This window comes from Petaurus breviceps, unplaced genomic scaffold (assembly GCF_028583685.1).
Source record: "Petaurus breviceps papuanus isolate PSGF00001 unplaced genomic scaffold, PetGlider_PUasm1.0 688, whole genome shotgun sequence".
NCBI lineage: Eukaryota > Metazoa > Chordata > Mammalia > Diprotodontia > Petauridae > Petaurus > Petaurus breviceps.
Genome location: NW_027186457.1, coordinates 9,423,277 through 9,438,325, shown reverse-complemented (window position 1 = coordinate 9,438,325; position 15,049 = coordinate 9,423,277). Strand labels below are relative to the sequence as shown.

Genomic DNA, 15,049 nt, shown 5'->3' with positions numbered 1-15,049 from the left:
TGTCCCTGCCTCCTCATATTATTAACACTGCATATGTATAGCACTTAACACACAAAATGTCGAGTATTTATTTACATGCAAACATTGACTCTAACATTTATGTAATACTTTGAAGTTGTTATAAACCCTAATGAAAACAATTTTAAATTATATATTTATGCTAAGCATAAGATTAAAAATGTCATCATATTCATAATATGTTAGGAACGATATCAGGAAAGAAACTGCAAGGTTCTATTGCCATTAACATGAGAAAATATTGAGGTTAATGAAAACATTATGCTGTTAAAAAGACAAAGCTGAAAAACTGTAGTCAATGATATGGTATTTAAAAGTTTGAAAAATATGCAACTGTGTGATCTGAAGTATAATTTTGTTAATATATACAGAATTTTAAGACTACAAAAATAAAGAATTAAAATACAAGGGAATAAAACTATTATCAAGCTAACTGTTCTAAGAGATGATAGGCTAGTAAAGACAGCTAAAGCAACGAAAAGACACAATGGCATTAATCGTTTGTCTACTAGGAGAAATATATGATGTAATAATAATATTAAGATCTGGAAGAAAACAAATGACTCATCAGCTCAATTCTACTTTAAGCAGAATGGTTCACAATACAATATGCAGTTATTCCTTTCCTCTTTTCCAAACAATTATTTAGCTATGTGATGAAATTTAAATGACTAAAATATATAAGTTTTGCAACAGTTATCAATTGTTTGCTTTTTGGGGTCTGAGATGAAAAGTGTTAAGCAATAAAGGGTTTATAAAGAATACAGCTTATATTATGTTATAGAGTTTACTTAAAATTCTTTGTACTCTTTTATACATTTTTTGAAAAGGTAACAAGTCAGGTCCTTGATTCAGCTTTTTTTGTAGGGCATAAATATTAATTATATTAACTAGATTGCCAAATTGCAAGGCTATTCTCATATTTTCATAAAGTACTTGGAATTCTTGAATGTGGCTTGTGTAAATCCCTTGGTATACACAGAAAACCTTTATGTATCTTGCCTGATGTGCTATATCACCTATGACTATTTATAGATAATGGTGGATAAATCATCTCTTTTCTATTTAGTCTTTCCCAAACCAACTATTTATCATCAGAATTTTTGTTTTCACTATATAAACATTTGGGATAAAAAGACTATACACATTAAAGAGAATAAATTTAGCAAAGAAATTTTGATGGTTGCTTCCCTATTCCTTAAACAAAGGGATACAATTTCATCAAATAAATACTTGGCTACAAAATTTAATCGAAACTTCAGGTAACTTGCCCATTAGATTCTGTCTAATGTGCGGTACAAATACAATAAAAAAGAATCAAAACATATTATTGCTGAAGACTCACTTCCTACATAAAGCCCGCCCTAACCTACTTCTCTGCATTCTTAGACCACTCTAGCCTGTACACTGCACACTGGCACTCAACCCCCTTTTGCCTTGTATAATTCTTAAGTAGTTAAATCTCATTTACCTAACGAAATGGAGAGCTCTACTGTGGGAGCTGTATCTGCCACAGCACTAACAGGGAAAACCTTTGCAGATAACTTTTTTAATTTAAAAAAATCTGAGAAAGAAATGGCAATTATTTCCTCCCAAAACACCAATCCCAATACAAAATACAAAGAGTCTTTAAAAACCTCAGTATTTAATTATTTTTAAAAGTGTAAGGTCTTTTCATTCCATAAAATTCTAAAGGATTCCTATGATAATGAATGCATTTCTACTTTAAGACATCTAAAAACAGAGAAAAAGAATTGGATTATGGTCTCACCAAATCAGAAAGCAAATGGAAAAAACAAAACCAAAATTATTTAAAGATTATGATTCTATTTTTTTGTAACTACATGTGTCCTCAAGCCCCAAGGAACTACATGCAAGAAAAATAGTATTAATTACATTGTGAGGGTAAAGATATTTACTTTCCAATGTGGTTTTGCTTACCATAGCTCATTTCGACTCAACCCTTAAAGAAGTCACATACACATTAAATTTGAAACTAGGGAAATTCTTTGCTGAGTTTCAGCACTTTTCAGGTTTTAATAACACAATATGATGGATAAAAATCTCTCAGAACTAGTTAAATGAATTTAAAAGGCTCATCAGTTTAAGTTATACTTTGCAGGTAACCCCCAAATGAGGAAATCCCATACAAACAGAAATAAAGATATTACTATATATATATGAAAAATATCAAAAAGGATTATATCACTGAAAATGCTTTCAACTGATATTTCACTACACAAACAAGGCTTCTCTAAGTCTGAAGCCAGCAATAACCTCACACTCAGGGTCACTCAGAAATTAATGTCGAGGAAAGGTGAGTGGAAGGGGATGGGGAGACAGCTGTGGCTGTGGGGCAGCAGCTTGAGGCAGGGTGAAGGGAGGGATTGGGTATGTGTGCTACTCACATGGAATCGTTCCTGACCAACTGTCCATTTTGTCGTACAGCATTTTCACTCATAGACCTCTCCCTTTTCAGCCTGCCAGCTGTACGGACTTGCTAAAGAACAAAAGGAGAAGGAGCAAAGGGGAGGATTGAGGAAGGAAAACACATTTTCGGTGAGTATCCCATAATTCTGTTGTTCCTCAAAATAAAAACCTCTTAGCCTAATTCCAGAAAGTACTTAATTATAACCAAAGAAAGAAAACTCAAGGTGTTTGCAAAGCAACAGATAATGATGAGGAAGAAGCCACAAAAACCTAGATTGACAACGCCAAAACTTAGGGGGAGATTACTTACTTTACAGAAAGAAATTTACTCACTGCACATTTATTTCAAAAGAACATTTTACACAATATAATTGAAATTGTTCCATTCGTGTAAATTCATTTAACAGGAACTTTTTCAGGAAGTCATGTATACACTGGGATTATGAGTAAATGTTTTTATTTTGAAGACATAGTCAGAAATTCAAAGCTGGATAAGTCTCAGTAGAGTTTTGGAAACCTAACTCCTAGTGTTTATCCAGGAAATTAATGAAGACCCCAAAAGGAACAGATGTGATTAAGACATCTTATTTTAATTGCTGGAGGAAATAAATGTAACTAAAATTGGTCTTTAAAACTTCAAATGCAGCTTACACCATCAAATTGTCAATGAAGCAAGTCACCTAAAAGGACTTGAAATGAACAATTATCTTTTTAGAGTTGTCACAATCAACATTAATGGAGATTTAAGCAAGAGAAAAATTCTGGGAGCTAGGATGTCAAGTACAGTTAATTTCAAAGTAGGAGACAAGCATATGTTACATTAAATAAAACTTTGGTGGTGTTAGATTAGTCAAACACTCTCCTCTAGTTTCTCTTTAGGCCTAAATATCTGGTCTAGGTAGAATAATTATTTTTCTGAAATGATAATTTTGCTTTTAACACATCAGGTTTAAATTTGTCAAAGGAAAATTAAAAAAAAAAACTTCTGACTTAGCCAAACAGCAGAGAATATGGAGACAAAGATCCCAAACGTGAGTTAAATATCACATCATTAAAATTTTTTTTTCATTACATGTAAGACTTAGTAACTTACCTTCCATGTCTTAAGGACTCATGAAGCAGATAAATTTGGGAATATTAAACTCTCTTTATACTTTTCCAGGTTTCACAGTACTGAGTTGAGTTTGACACTGAAGGACCTTGTTAGTACAGCCTTCCTAATTGCTACAATTCCTAAGAGATTTTTCAAATAAGTCTTCTTAGACCTAATGGAAACTCACTTGCTGGTGGTACAGGAGAAATGTGGGTTTAAGCACGATGAGTGATGAGTATTAGGTAGGCAAAATACACATGTGATTTTAATATGGCCAGAAAAAGTACTTGAAGTATAAAGGCCAAACTGAGAAAACAGAAGCTACAGGGAATGTCAATGGGGAGGTGGTTCACCTGAGGTGGAAAGTCTATTGCAAAAGCAAGCAATGCACTGGCAAAGCCAAATGCTATACTGAGATTACTAATTCCTGGACTAGTCTATATTAGGCTATATTGTGCACAGGGACAAAACATCTCCTTGGAAGAAGACATTATCAAGACAATGAATTAAATGGTTTGCTCTATCTGTTATAACTACTTTTGAAAGCAGAAAACTGATCCCAATGGTACTTTCGCCACCACCACCACCTTCATTACAGGGAAAACATGTTACTAAATTTTTTTTCTCATCTAAAAGATGATTACTGCTCCCCCCCCCACCTCCCATTCCCCTACCCCACCTTTGTTGTTGGATACAATGATGAGATTTTGTAATAGCCTACCACCACTATGTTATAACTCTTGCTTCTCAAAGTCCTCACACTTTAATCAAGTCCTTCCTCACCACCCACCTGATGGCTGGGTTCTTCCTCTGAGTGTGACTTTTCCTGAAAGGTAAAGTGTTTAGATTTAAGAAGCATCAGCATTATGCCCTACAGGTATGCATCTATGTCAGAGTACAGTACAGTGTTCTGTGTAGTGACTAAAATCATGAGGACGATAGTTTGACTTGAATCATTGTTTCTTAACCACATCCCCATCCCAATACCTGAAGAAAACTACTTACATCTTCATTTTGAGGGGTTGGAGGAATGGGCCTTTCTAAGTCCAGGAAATCAAGTGGTCTCTCACTTAGTGTCAGAACACGGGGAGGTGTTTTTAATGCCAAGGGTTTGAAGGGTGTTGACTGGATAAGGTCAAGGTCTGCTGGTCTTGAAAATGAAATGTCTTCATTATTACCTGGAAGAACGTATTTTAAAATAACCTTCACTAAGACATACTCCTTGGAAAATCTCATCATCTTACAAAATCTCATCAACCTTCTCACTCCATAACATCACTCTTCTCCTTGGTCTGTCTGATTGGAAGTTAAGGCCTTAACTCTGAACTTCCATTTATGGAAAGGGCCCAGTTCAGTCCTCTCCTCATTTCTGACCTGGCTGCACAACTCAGGAATTTCACCAGCCTTGCTCCTACTTCCTGTAAGGAATGTCCTTCTTCCACACCAGCTTTTCAACTCCCTTCTGTGTATGGCCTTCCATTGGACTGGAAGCTCCTTGAGGGTAGGGACTGTCTTTTTTTCCCCTTCTATATTTGTATCTCAAGTGCTCAGCATAGTGCCCAACACATATTAGGTGCTTAAGAAACATTTACTGATTGTTGACTAGTCTCTCTGTGTTATGAATACAAAACCCAGTAGTACCCTTGTTCCCTAAACAAAATCAATTTAGCTCCTTACAGCTTGTTACTTTGGCTCCTAATAGTGCAGATGTCATCATGATCTAGGTTTTTCTTAATGCTTTTACTAAAATTCTACATCATTTATAATTAGATTTTAAAATTATAATCAACTGAACATTAAAATCAGTAATCTCAAATAGAATCATATGCAAATTTATTTTACTAATAAAAAAGTCAATAAATTTAAAATGAATATGAATAAAAAAGAATCAGATTTCATGGAAGAGAAAAAGTTTATATTCTATGTGAAAAATTTAAGAAATGAACAAATCAAAGTTCTAACTCAGAACCATTATGCTAACCTGTATGCAACAAAACACATAATATTTGCTTTAAAAAGATGATCGATTCTGATGCTTAGCTGGAACATCTAACAGAGAAGAAGAGTGTAGCTATGCTTGGGTGAGGGTGGAGGGGAGAGGTTTCTCACTAAATTATTAAATGCAATTAACCTGTACTTTTCAAGTGCACCTCCCTATCATGTGTGCTGTAGCTCTCCCCTTGTAAGATTTCAAATTAAGGAAGTGAATACAGCACTTAGCTGAATAGTATTTATGACTGATGCAAAGCTCTTTGGTGTGATACTCTTGTAGGCAGGCTCAAGAATTTCCTTTTTTAAAATAATGTTTGCTACTAGTATTTAGAACTATGCCCAAAGGGCTATAAAACTGTGCATAACTTTTGATCCAGCAATACCACTGTTGGGCCTATATCCCAAAGACATTAAAAAAAAGGAAAAAGCTCTACTTGCACAAAAATATTTATAGCAGCAATTTTTATAGTGGCTAAGAATTAGAAATGGAGAGGATGCCCATCAATTGAGGAATAGCTAAATAAGCTGTATGATTGTGGTGAACATTATTGTACTATAAGAAATGACAAGCAGGATTTCAGAAAATCCTGGACTTACATGAACTGATGCAAAGTGAAGCAAGCAAAAACAGGAGAACATCGTACACAGTAACAGCAATATTGTTTGATGAAGAACTGTGAATGACTTAGCTATTCTCAGCAATGCAATGATCCAAGATAATCCCAAAGGACTACTGAGGAAGCACACTATCTGCCTCCAGAGAAAAAACTGATACTGTCTGAATACAGACTGAAGGAAGCAATTTTTCACTTTCACTCTTCTTTAAAATTTTTAGTCTTCTTGTACAAAATTATTAATATGGAAATGTTTTACATGATTGAACATATATAACCTTGTTTACCCTCTCAGGGAGTGTGGAGGAATAGAATTTGGAACACAAAATGTTAAAAACAAAAACCAAACCCAAAGGTAAAACAATTGTTTTTACATGTAATTGACTATCAATACAACGAGAGGTGCATGGTCTGGACTACTCATACTGATTCAGTACAACTTTCTTCATACATAAAGGAGAGTAATTATGCTTAGAGTGCAGTGAAGGCACACGCACTGCCTCTGCAGAGGCCACTACATGGTGCGGGACATGGAATCAGACGCTGACCAGAAATGATTCAGGGTAAATCACTTAACCTCTGTCTGCCTCAGTTTCCTGATCTACAGAATGGAGACACTGGCACTTACCTCTCAGAGTTGTTACATGTAAGGCGCCTTGCAAACCTTGAAGTACTATCCAAATGCTAACTGTTATTAAATGATAGCTATTATTCACTTCCAGGCTGAATGGCAGGTTAAGAAGTAGGCTTGGAACTAAGTCTAGAGCTGGAAGGGCCTGCAGAAACAATCTATTCCAATCCCCTCATTTTACAGGTGAGTCATTCGAGGTGCAGGGAGGTTAAGGAACCTGACTAACAAAACACAGCTAGGAAATCAACTAAGAGGAAATGTGAACCCCTGACTCCAGAGCCCAAGACCCTACCCATTTGCCCTGCATGAGGCACTCATTTTATTAGGCACTGGTGGCACAGAAAAGAAGCAAAGGGTCTAGAACCGAAGGTCGTAGTCTTGATTTTAAGAAGAGAAATCTGGGAAGATTTGAACAGGGTTCTCTAAGGAAAAACACAAAATGAAATGAAGCTGCACGAGAACAGAAGAGGAAGAGGAGGGCTCAAGGTAAACCGAGGAAACAAGTACCTGAGATGGTAAGCAAATAAGAGAAAGAAGAGGAATACAGAATCCCAGGTTTGGAGTGGAAAGGAATCTAATCCAACCCCCGTGTTTTGGAGGTTAGCACCCTTTCCACTGGACATGTGGCTCTTAAAATACAAAGCAAGAAGAGAGACAGTGACCACCTTTTCCCAGCAGTTCTCCTGGGAAACCACAAGCAAGAGAGCCAAGGCCTGAGAATCCCTCTGAGTGAGTTTTTTAATGGTGTGTGTGGCACTCGTGGGATGATCTTACTCTTGGAAGAGAAGGACAGGTGTGGTAGAAACACTTCTCTATTCTACAGCTTACTGGGGAGAATCAAGCATCACTTTTCAAAAAAATGTTAGCAGATTTTTCAGTATGAAAATTAAAAGAGGAACTGGGGAATTCTGACTTGTGTTAGGAGGTTGGAAAGAAACACTACTGAAACTTGGAGTTCTCTTCCAAGTCAGGAAGATACAGGTACCAGGTGGGAAGAGATTATCTAATAAAGTCTGGAGAAGACAGAATGAGTGCTGGTGGATGTTGAGGTCATCCAGTCCAACTCTCTCATTTTAGAGATGAGGAAACAAAGGCCAGCAGTGGGGGGGAGGAGGGGTAAGGGATTTTCTCAAGGTCTCACAGGTAGTAAGGGTCAAGACAAACCTGAATCTGTACTCTTGTCACAATCCCATCTGTCACCTTGGTAACCACCACAGAGAAACATGCCTGAGACACGAATCTAAGCAGTGAGGGAGAAATGACTAACACAGCAAATGGGATGACTACTAGCCACTTCTGGGGATTCATGTGGGAACAAACTGAATGCCAAGAAGAACCTAGAAAGATTACAAAATCTAGGGCAAGAAAATAAAGTCTTTAAGGGAGTGGGAGTATCACTGATGGTTTTTTGATCAGTGCTCTGCATTAAGGAAAAGATTTCAAAAGAGGAAGACTGGTTTGGTAAGGAAACAGTTGGTTAAGAAAACTCAGAACGGCAATTAGATTTTTAGATCACAATTTTAAACACAGGATTAACAGGTTGTGGTTACAAATATACCTGACAGGCAGGTATCTATTACTAGACACGTGTTAGAAGGAAGCCATTGGTAAGAAAAAAATCTCCATGTGCACCAAAATATTTATATTTTGTTATTATATACTACATATTCACATTTATATATTATATACAATAGTAATATACACAGTGCTTAGCACAGTGCCTAGCACATAGTAGACTCTTAATAAATGATTAATGATTGATTTTTGTGATTTTAAGAATGGAAAACAAAGAGAAGCCCATCAATTGGGGAATGGCCGAACAAGTTGTGGTATGTGACTATGATGGAATACTACTGAATTATAAGCAGGATTCTTTCAGAAAAACTGGGAAAGACTTGCATGAGCTGATGCAAAGAGAAATGTACTGTGTACAAAATAACAACATTATAAGATGATCAGCTATGAATGACTTAACTATTTTCAGAATGATCCAAGACAACTCTGATGGTCTGATAAAAAATGTTACCCAATCTCAGAGAAAGAACTGTTGGAGTCTGAATACAGACTGAAGCATATTCTTTTTAACTTTCTTTATTTTTGAGGTTTTTTTTTTCTTGTCTATGTTTTTTCCACAAGACTATTATGAATATGTTTTTGCATGACTACCCACATATAACCTGAATGGAACTGCTTGCCTTTTTAATGAGGGGTGGAGAGGGGAGGGAAGAGAGAAAATTTGGAGCTCAAAAGTTTTCAAAATGAATGTTAAAAATTATTTTATACATGTAACTGGGGAAAAATAAAATATTAAATAAAAGCTTAAAAAAAAAGAAATGGCATTTGTGATGAATGCAAAGAAACCTAGAAAGATCTATATTAACTGATGCAGAGTGAAGTGAGCTGAGTCAAGAAAATATGCCCAGTGATTAATGTAAAAGGAAAGAACTACATACCAAAAAGTCAAAAGCAAATGCAACATAATTATAAAGATCAAGAGGATGAAAAGATGTGAGAAGATACCCTACCTTCATGGAAGAGCCTATGCTGATTCTTTTTTAAATCTTCTATTAAAAATGCCACTTGTCATGTAGGATGACTCTCTCTGGAAGGGGGAGGGAGAATGATACTTGGGATAACTATGAAGATGTGAGAGACAGAAAAATCAATAAAATATCAACTTAAAAATAGAATTATGGTCTCGTATACACCAAAACAGTTATAGTAGTATTTTTTTGTGGTAGCCAAGAACTGGACATTAAATATATGTCCACCAATTGGAGAATGACTCAATAAATCAAGACAGGTAAATATAATAAAATATTACTATTTTAAGACAGAAGAAGTATGAAGAATTCAGAAAAGCATGGAAAGACATATGAATTGAAGTAGGATAAAGTGAATCAGGAAGGCAATATACATAATGACTACAATAATGTAAATTGAAAGAATGGAAAAAAGAAATTGAATGCTATGTTACCCTAACAACTCATCTTAGCCTCAGAAAACAGCATGGCCTAAAGACATACAGTTGATACCCTCTAAATGTTCTGCCCTGGGACAAAGCCCTAGGCAAACATGCACAAACAGGTACACACCTGCTCTAAAGCTTTTATTCTCTGTATTAGATTGGGAAAGCCTTCAGAGCAGGGTCTTTATCTTTTTGGGTGTGTCTGCCTAGCACAACACCTGTTTAGTCCTTTTGATGGAACAACAAACTCTTCAAAAACTGGTCATTTTCAATTTTCACTAACCATTTTTTTACTTTGAGGAAGTCACTTTATCTCTCCAGAACCTTCAGAGCTAACATTAATTTGAGAAAATAAACCTCGCTCTCCTATTTGTGGAGATGGGGAACGATGGGAATGGAATATTGGATATATTGTCAGACATGGCTGATGTGTTTTTATTTAATTTTGTTATTGTTATTTTAACTTATATATAATTTTAATATATGATGTGTTTGTTTTGAAGAAAGCTTCCTTTCTTCTACTTTTAATGTTGTTGTAAGGAATGGCTTGCTGTATAAGGGAAAACATCTGAAAATGAACGCGCTATTTAAAAAAAGCACCAAGAAGATTTTTTTATTTCTTAATTAAAGCATTGGAGTCTTGCAAATTTAATTTTAAAAGCTTTTAAACTGAAATGTAAGGGGGAGATAATTGCTTAGGTATATATCACAGACCATGGTTATACTGCAGGATCACAAGGAGTAGAGATGCCCAGAAGTCCACAATAGACAAAAATCTAAGAAAGGAATCAGTAATAAAATCTATCGCCTCAGGAGTCTGTACACAAATAGGTAAAATATTGGCAACAAAGAAGATAAAAATAGAAATAATACAAGGAAGAAAATTTAATCTCTGACTGAATTATGACTCTGGAAAGAAAGTACTGTATATGCTATTCAAAAGAATGAGGAGGGGCAGAAAGGGAGGGGGTGAGGGCAAAATAGCATAATAAAATAAAATCACGTGAAAAAATAAAAACTAGTAATATATTAGGAAGCATTTGTGTGAAGGTCAATGAAACAAAAACAAGCAATATTTTAACTTGAATATACTACAGACCACCTAGAAGTACTAAATAGATTAGGAAATGGGGAGACAGACCACAAACCTAACACATAGGCTCACTACAGTAGTGATGGCACAACTCAGTTATCTGGACATTGGCTGAAGCACTGTCTCTGACAAAAGCCAACTGGCTCACAAATTCTTGACCTACATGGGGAAAATTCTCTTCTGGATGGAATTCTCACTCACAAGAAGGTACTGGTTGCTGGTCTGAAGAAGACTGGAACTTTTGGAAGGAAGTGACTACTCCATCAGAGAATTTGTTTTGTTTTTTTTTTTTTGCTTTTTTTGGGAGGGCAATTGGGGTTAAGTGATTTGCCCAAAGTCACACGGCTAGTAAGTGTGTCAAGTGTCTGAAGCTGGATTTGAACTCAGATCCTCCTGACTCCAGGGCCAGTGCTCTATTCACTGCGCCACCTAGCCGCCCCCCATCAGAGAATTTGTGACAGAAAAAAGAGAGGAAAGCCAGAAACAATGTGTCACCTACTGTATACTTGGGTAGGATGGATTTTCGGGTGTCTTGGACTAAAATTTCTCTATCAGACCTCTCAGGAATAATGAGGATCTCTAGAGAATGACACTCCGAGGAGAGAATTATCTGAAAGAGTATCCATGACCAACTTGCATTTTTAAAAGACATAAAATAAGAAACAGATTCAAATGCAAGTAAAGCAGTCCCATTGTAAGTGTCAAGGGTATTAAAGCTTAGGACAAGCTGATGCTGGAGAAGAAAGCTAAGGGTTACAAAAAGGGATTTTTATAAAAGCCTTAAGGAGAAGAGGATGAAAGAAGCAACAGAGCTGGATGGGACATGGTTCCTGAAACAGAAAGCAGGCAGAGAGGCTTCCCATTATTTCTGCTTCTGTGTTCCCTACTGAGGAGAATGATCTCTGGATTAGCAAAGGAACAAATCAAGACAGTCCCTGGCTTTCCAGGAGCTCATAAGTATAAATGGAGGAAAGGAGCTAACACATACAAAAGAGTTCAGCTACAGAGTAGGTGGCAAGGTCCAAGAATCTTTAGGGTGCCTACCATCTTTTATTCACTCCAAATTTGAGACAACGTAATGGTTCCTGTAAAATACTACTGAATGACAGAGCCATGAGGAGCACAAATTTTTAAGGCACAAGCAGAATTTCTAAGACATCTCCCTAAAAAGTATTTTCCAAAATCAAAAACCTTGTAAGATGTCCCCTGCAGGGGTATGTAGAAAAGAAGAACATACCTGCTATAACAATTCTTTCTGGAACCTGCATGGTGACGCTAGCATTTGGGACCCCTTCTTGGAACCCTGGCTCTGAATCAGGAGGTGGAGGAGCAACTTTTAATTTTTCTGGGACTCTCATCCGCTGACTGATACCTTCGGTGTACTCCATCTCATACTGAATACGATTTATTTCTGCCATATCAGCTGTGGGAGAAGGAAATGCTGCCCCACTCATCCTAGAAAAAGAACATTTTTTTTAAAGCCAGGAATTAGTTAGTGACAAGTCACATCCCCCTCTTCTGAGTGCAGTTAGCAGATAAAAAAGAGCACAGAAAAAAGGATTCCTAAAAGGGTATTTTAATAATGTAAACATGTACAATATTAGAGTCACAAAAAATGTTTTCCTAATAAAAAGTCACTTGACTTGTTATTAGTGAAAACCTCCAATTTTGGCCCTAATGTGGAAAAAAGAAAGACATGAACATTACAGAAATGTACCTTCTCCCAGTATTTTCACTGCCTTAACAAAAAACATGCTGCTTGATAAATGTACAGCAAAATATGAAATTCTTCCTTCCTCTCCACCCCCCCCCCCCAGTCAGTTTCCCCAAGGAGGCAGGAGGAAAAACTGCTAGGCTTTTTAAAAGATTAAACTGGAAAACTGCTCTCAGGCATGCACAACACCCTTCTTCAAAGTATTCTCACTTGTGTTTTTTAATCACAGAGGAACTATGAAGCTCACAATCATAAAAGAAAGAAAGCAGGGTAACTCAGTAAAGTTTAAAAAGGGAAAGCTAAAAAAGCTTGACCCTCTAAAAATCATGAAATGCAAGTTCAAACAGGGCCTGCTGAATAAGTAATTTTTGATATTTATTAAGGTACATAATATCGTACACCTTCATGTAGAGAATTTGTGATCAAGGAAATCTTCCAAATTAATAATCTTTTGATGGCTGTGAGTTTTTGAATTTATGCTACATATTATGTATAGTAAGAAGTACACGCCATGCCTTCTGGAATGTAGGCAGAAGAAAATGCTTTGAGTTCATTATAAATTGGTGGGACATCCATGCTCATAGGGAAATGCAACTGGAATAGGGTGATGGCAGGGGACAAATAAACAATGCTACCAGTGGGGTGCAGAAAGAGCAGCAGCCACACGCAGTCAGTCAGCTTTAAAGCCAGTGCATCTTCACCCTTCCCATGTCGGCTTAACTTCACAGAACTCCACTAACCTTCCTAGAGGGGTGTCACTGCTTGTTCTTTTACTCATTTTGGCAACTGTATGGGCACCTTTACAAGGACTATTCAAACACTGCTACCCTGCAGCTCAGTTTACTTTACACAGTTCCCCTACAGATCTGATTTTTTTTTGTTTTTGGAGCTGTACATAAGAGCACGACACTGCTTTCCCAGCTGTAAAACAGAAAGAAGAAATCAGCATTTTAGCAATTCATTTCCACAAGCAATCCGTGAGTTAAAATAAACATAGCTTAAAGTCTTATTTGGACTCAAACATATCCTGAAGCTCTTTACCTGAGGGATTTACTTCCAAACTTTTAGTTGCACATCTCAAGAGATCATTAAGACAATTTTAAGCAAGTTTACTGTTTTGCAAAGAGGAGAAAGAGAAAAAAAATTATACTTTTTATATATCACACCACGAATTTGGATATTTCTACAAGCCCCTGAGGCTCCTCCCAGCCAGCTTTGCCTCCTATTTGACAGGCTCTATTTTCTACTCTATTCCTCCAGGAGCCCCTCCTTCTTTGTTTTCGCTCTCCTCCTGGTTTGAATGAAGTCCCCACTTATGGACTTCAGCTGCTTTCTGCCTTCTCCTCCAGAAGCTTGTCTCCCAATCTTCCTCCACTCCCAATATGGCAATGCATCTTTCCCATCAGGTCTCAGCCTTCCCTAGACCCCATTCCCCTTCTCAAAAACCCTCTTTTCTATCAGTGTCATGGCCTAACCTTTTTTTTCCCCCTCTTTCTTTCTTTTTGGAGGGGTGAAAGCAAGGCAACTGGGGTTAAGTGACTTGCCCAAGGTCACACAGTTATTGTCAGGTGTCTGAGGCCGCATTTGAACTTAGGTCCTCCTGACTTCTGGGCTCATGCTCTGCTCAGTGTACCACTTAGCTGCCCCATGGCCTAACTCTTACAGAGTGACCTATCCTTGCTGCCTCTGCTCACTCACTGCATCTTCTAGCAACTGGCCTCTGGCTCTGGCCTTCCACTGAAATTACACTTTCAAAGGTTATTAATGCTCAAGTCTTCATTGTCAGGGCCAGTGGCCTGCTTTCTCCTCAATCTTAATGTTCCTTGTCTCCTCTGTAGTTTTTCCACTCTTAAAACTGGTCCCCACCTGGACACTTCCTTGAAACTTCTTTCTCCAGGTTTTCTTCTTACCTGTTTTGATTTTTTTAGTCTCTTATTCCCTTAGTATTGGTTTCTCTCCATACTCCCTCCCCTTTCCTGCCTTCTCTGCCCAGGTCCTTTTTCTACTCTTTTATATTCTCTCCTGGTGACTTCATTTGCTCCCAAATCTCCCCAGACTGGAGTTTGCTAAAGTGATGATGGCCCTGTATCTGCTGAATATACTGCCTAGTCACCAACGTTTGGAACCTTGGAGTCATTTGTGACCATTCTCTCCCCCTCATAAACTCATTACTGAACCTTGTCAGATACCTTTCCTTGTCCTGTGTTTGTCCCCGTCTCCTCCGTTCACATCGATACCACCCTCATTGAGGTCTCCACCATGTTTGGCCTCACCTCTGTAAGTCTCCTAACCAGCCTTACTGCTTAAAAGCTCTTTCACCCTGCTCCAATCCATCTTAATTATGAAAATAATCTACATAAAGTGCAGGGCTGACCCTCTGAATAAACTCCTTGGGCTGCCAGGTCAGGTCCTCTAGCAACATGGCCCCCACATAATTCTCCCCTCTTCACACATTCTACATTCTAACCAAACTGGCCTGTGAACTGTTCCCTGAAC

General features: G+C 37.3%; 1 protein-coding gene across 25 annotated transcripts in view; it reads right to left on the bottom strand.

The window, feature by feature from the left end:
* Positions 1 to 15,049, bottom strand: part of MFF (mitochondrial fission factor) — a 47,594-nt gene that overhangs the window by 24,804 nt on the left and 7,741 nt on the right. For 13 of the 25 annotated variants that reach the window (XM_069104559.1, XM_069104569.1, XM_069104575.1 and 10 more), the window contains exons 3-7: positions 13,294 to 13,474; positions 12,077 to 12,294; positions 4,547 to 4,719; positions 4,332 to 4,367; positions 2,427 to 2,518 (exon numbers count right to left, since the gene is read on the bottom strand). In XM_069104559.1, coding sequence (XP_068960660.1) covers positions 2,427 to 2,518; positions 4,332 to 4,367; positions 4,547 to 4,719; positions 12,077 to 12,294; positions 13,294 to 13,331 — 557 coding nt within the window. In that variant the 5' untranslated portion in view covers positions 13,332 to 13,474. Of the gene's footprint in view, positions 1 to 2,426; positions 2,519 to 4,331; positions 4,368 to 4,546; positions 4,720 to 12,076; positions 12,295 to 13,293; positions 13,475 to 13,594; positions 13,666 to 15,049 lie in introns of all 25 variants that reach the window. The other 12 variants (XM_069104562.1, XM_069104572.1, XM_069104573.1 and 9 more) reach the window with 3 other exon arrangements.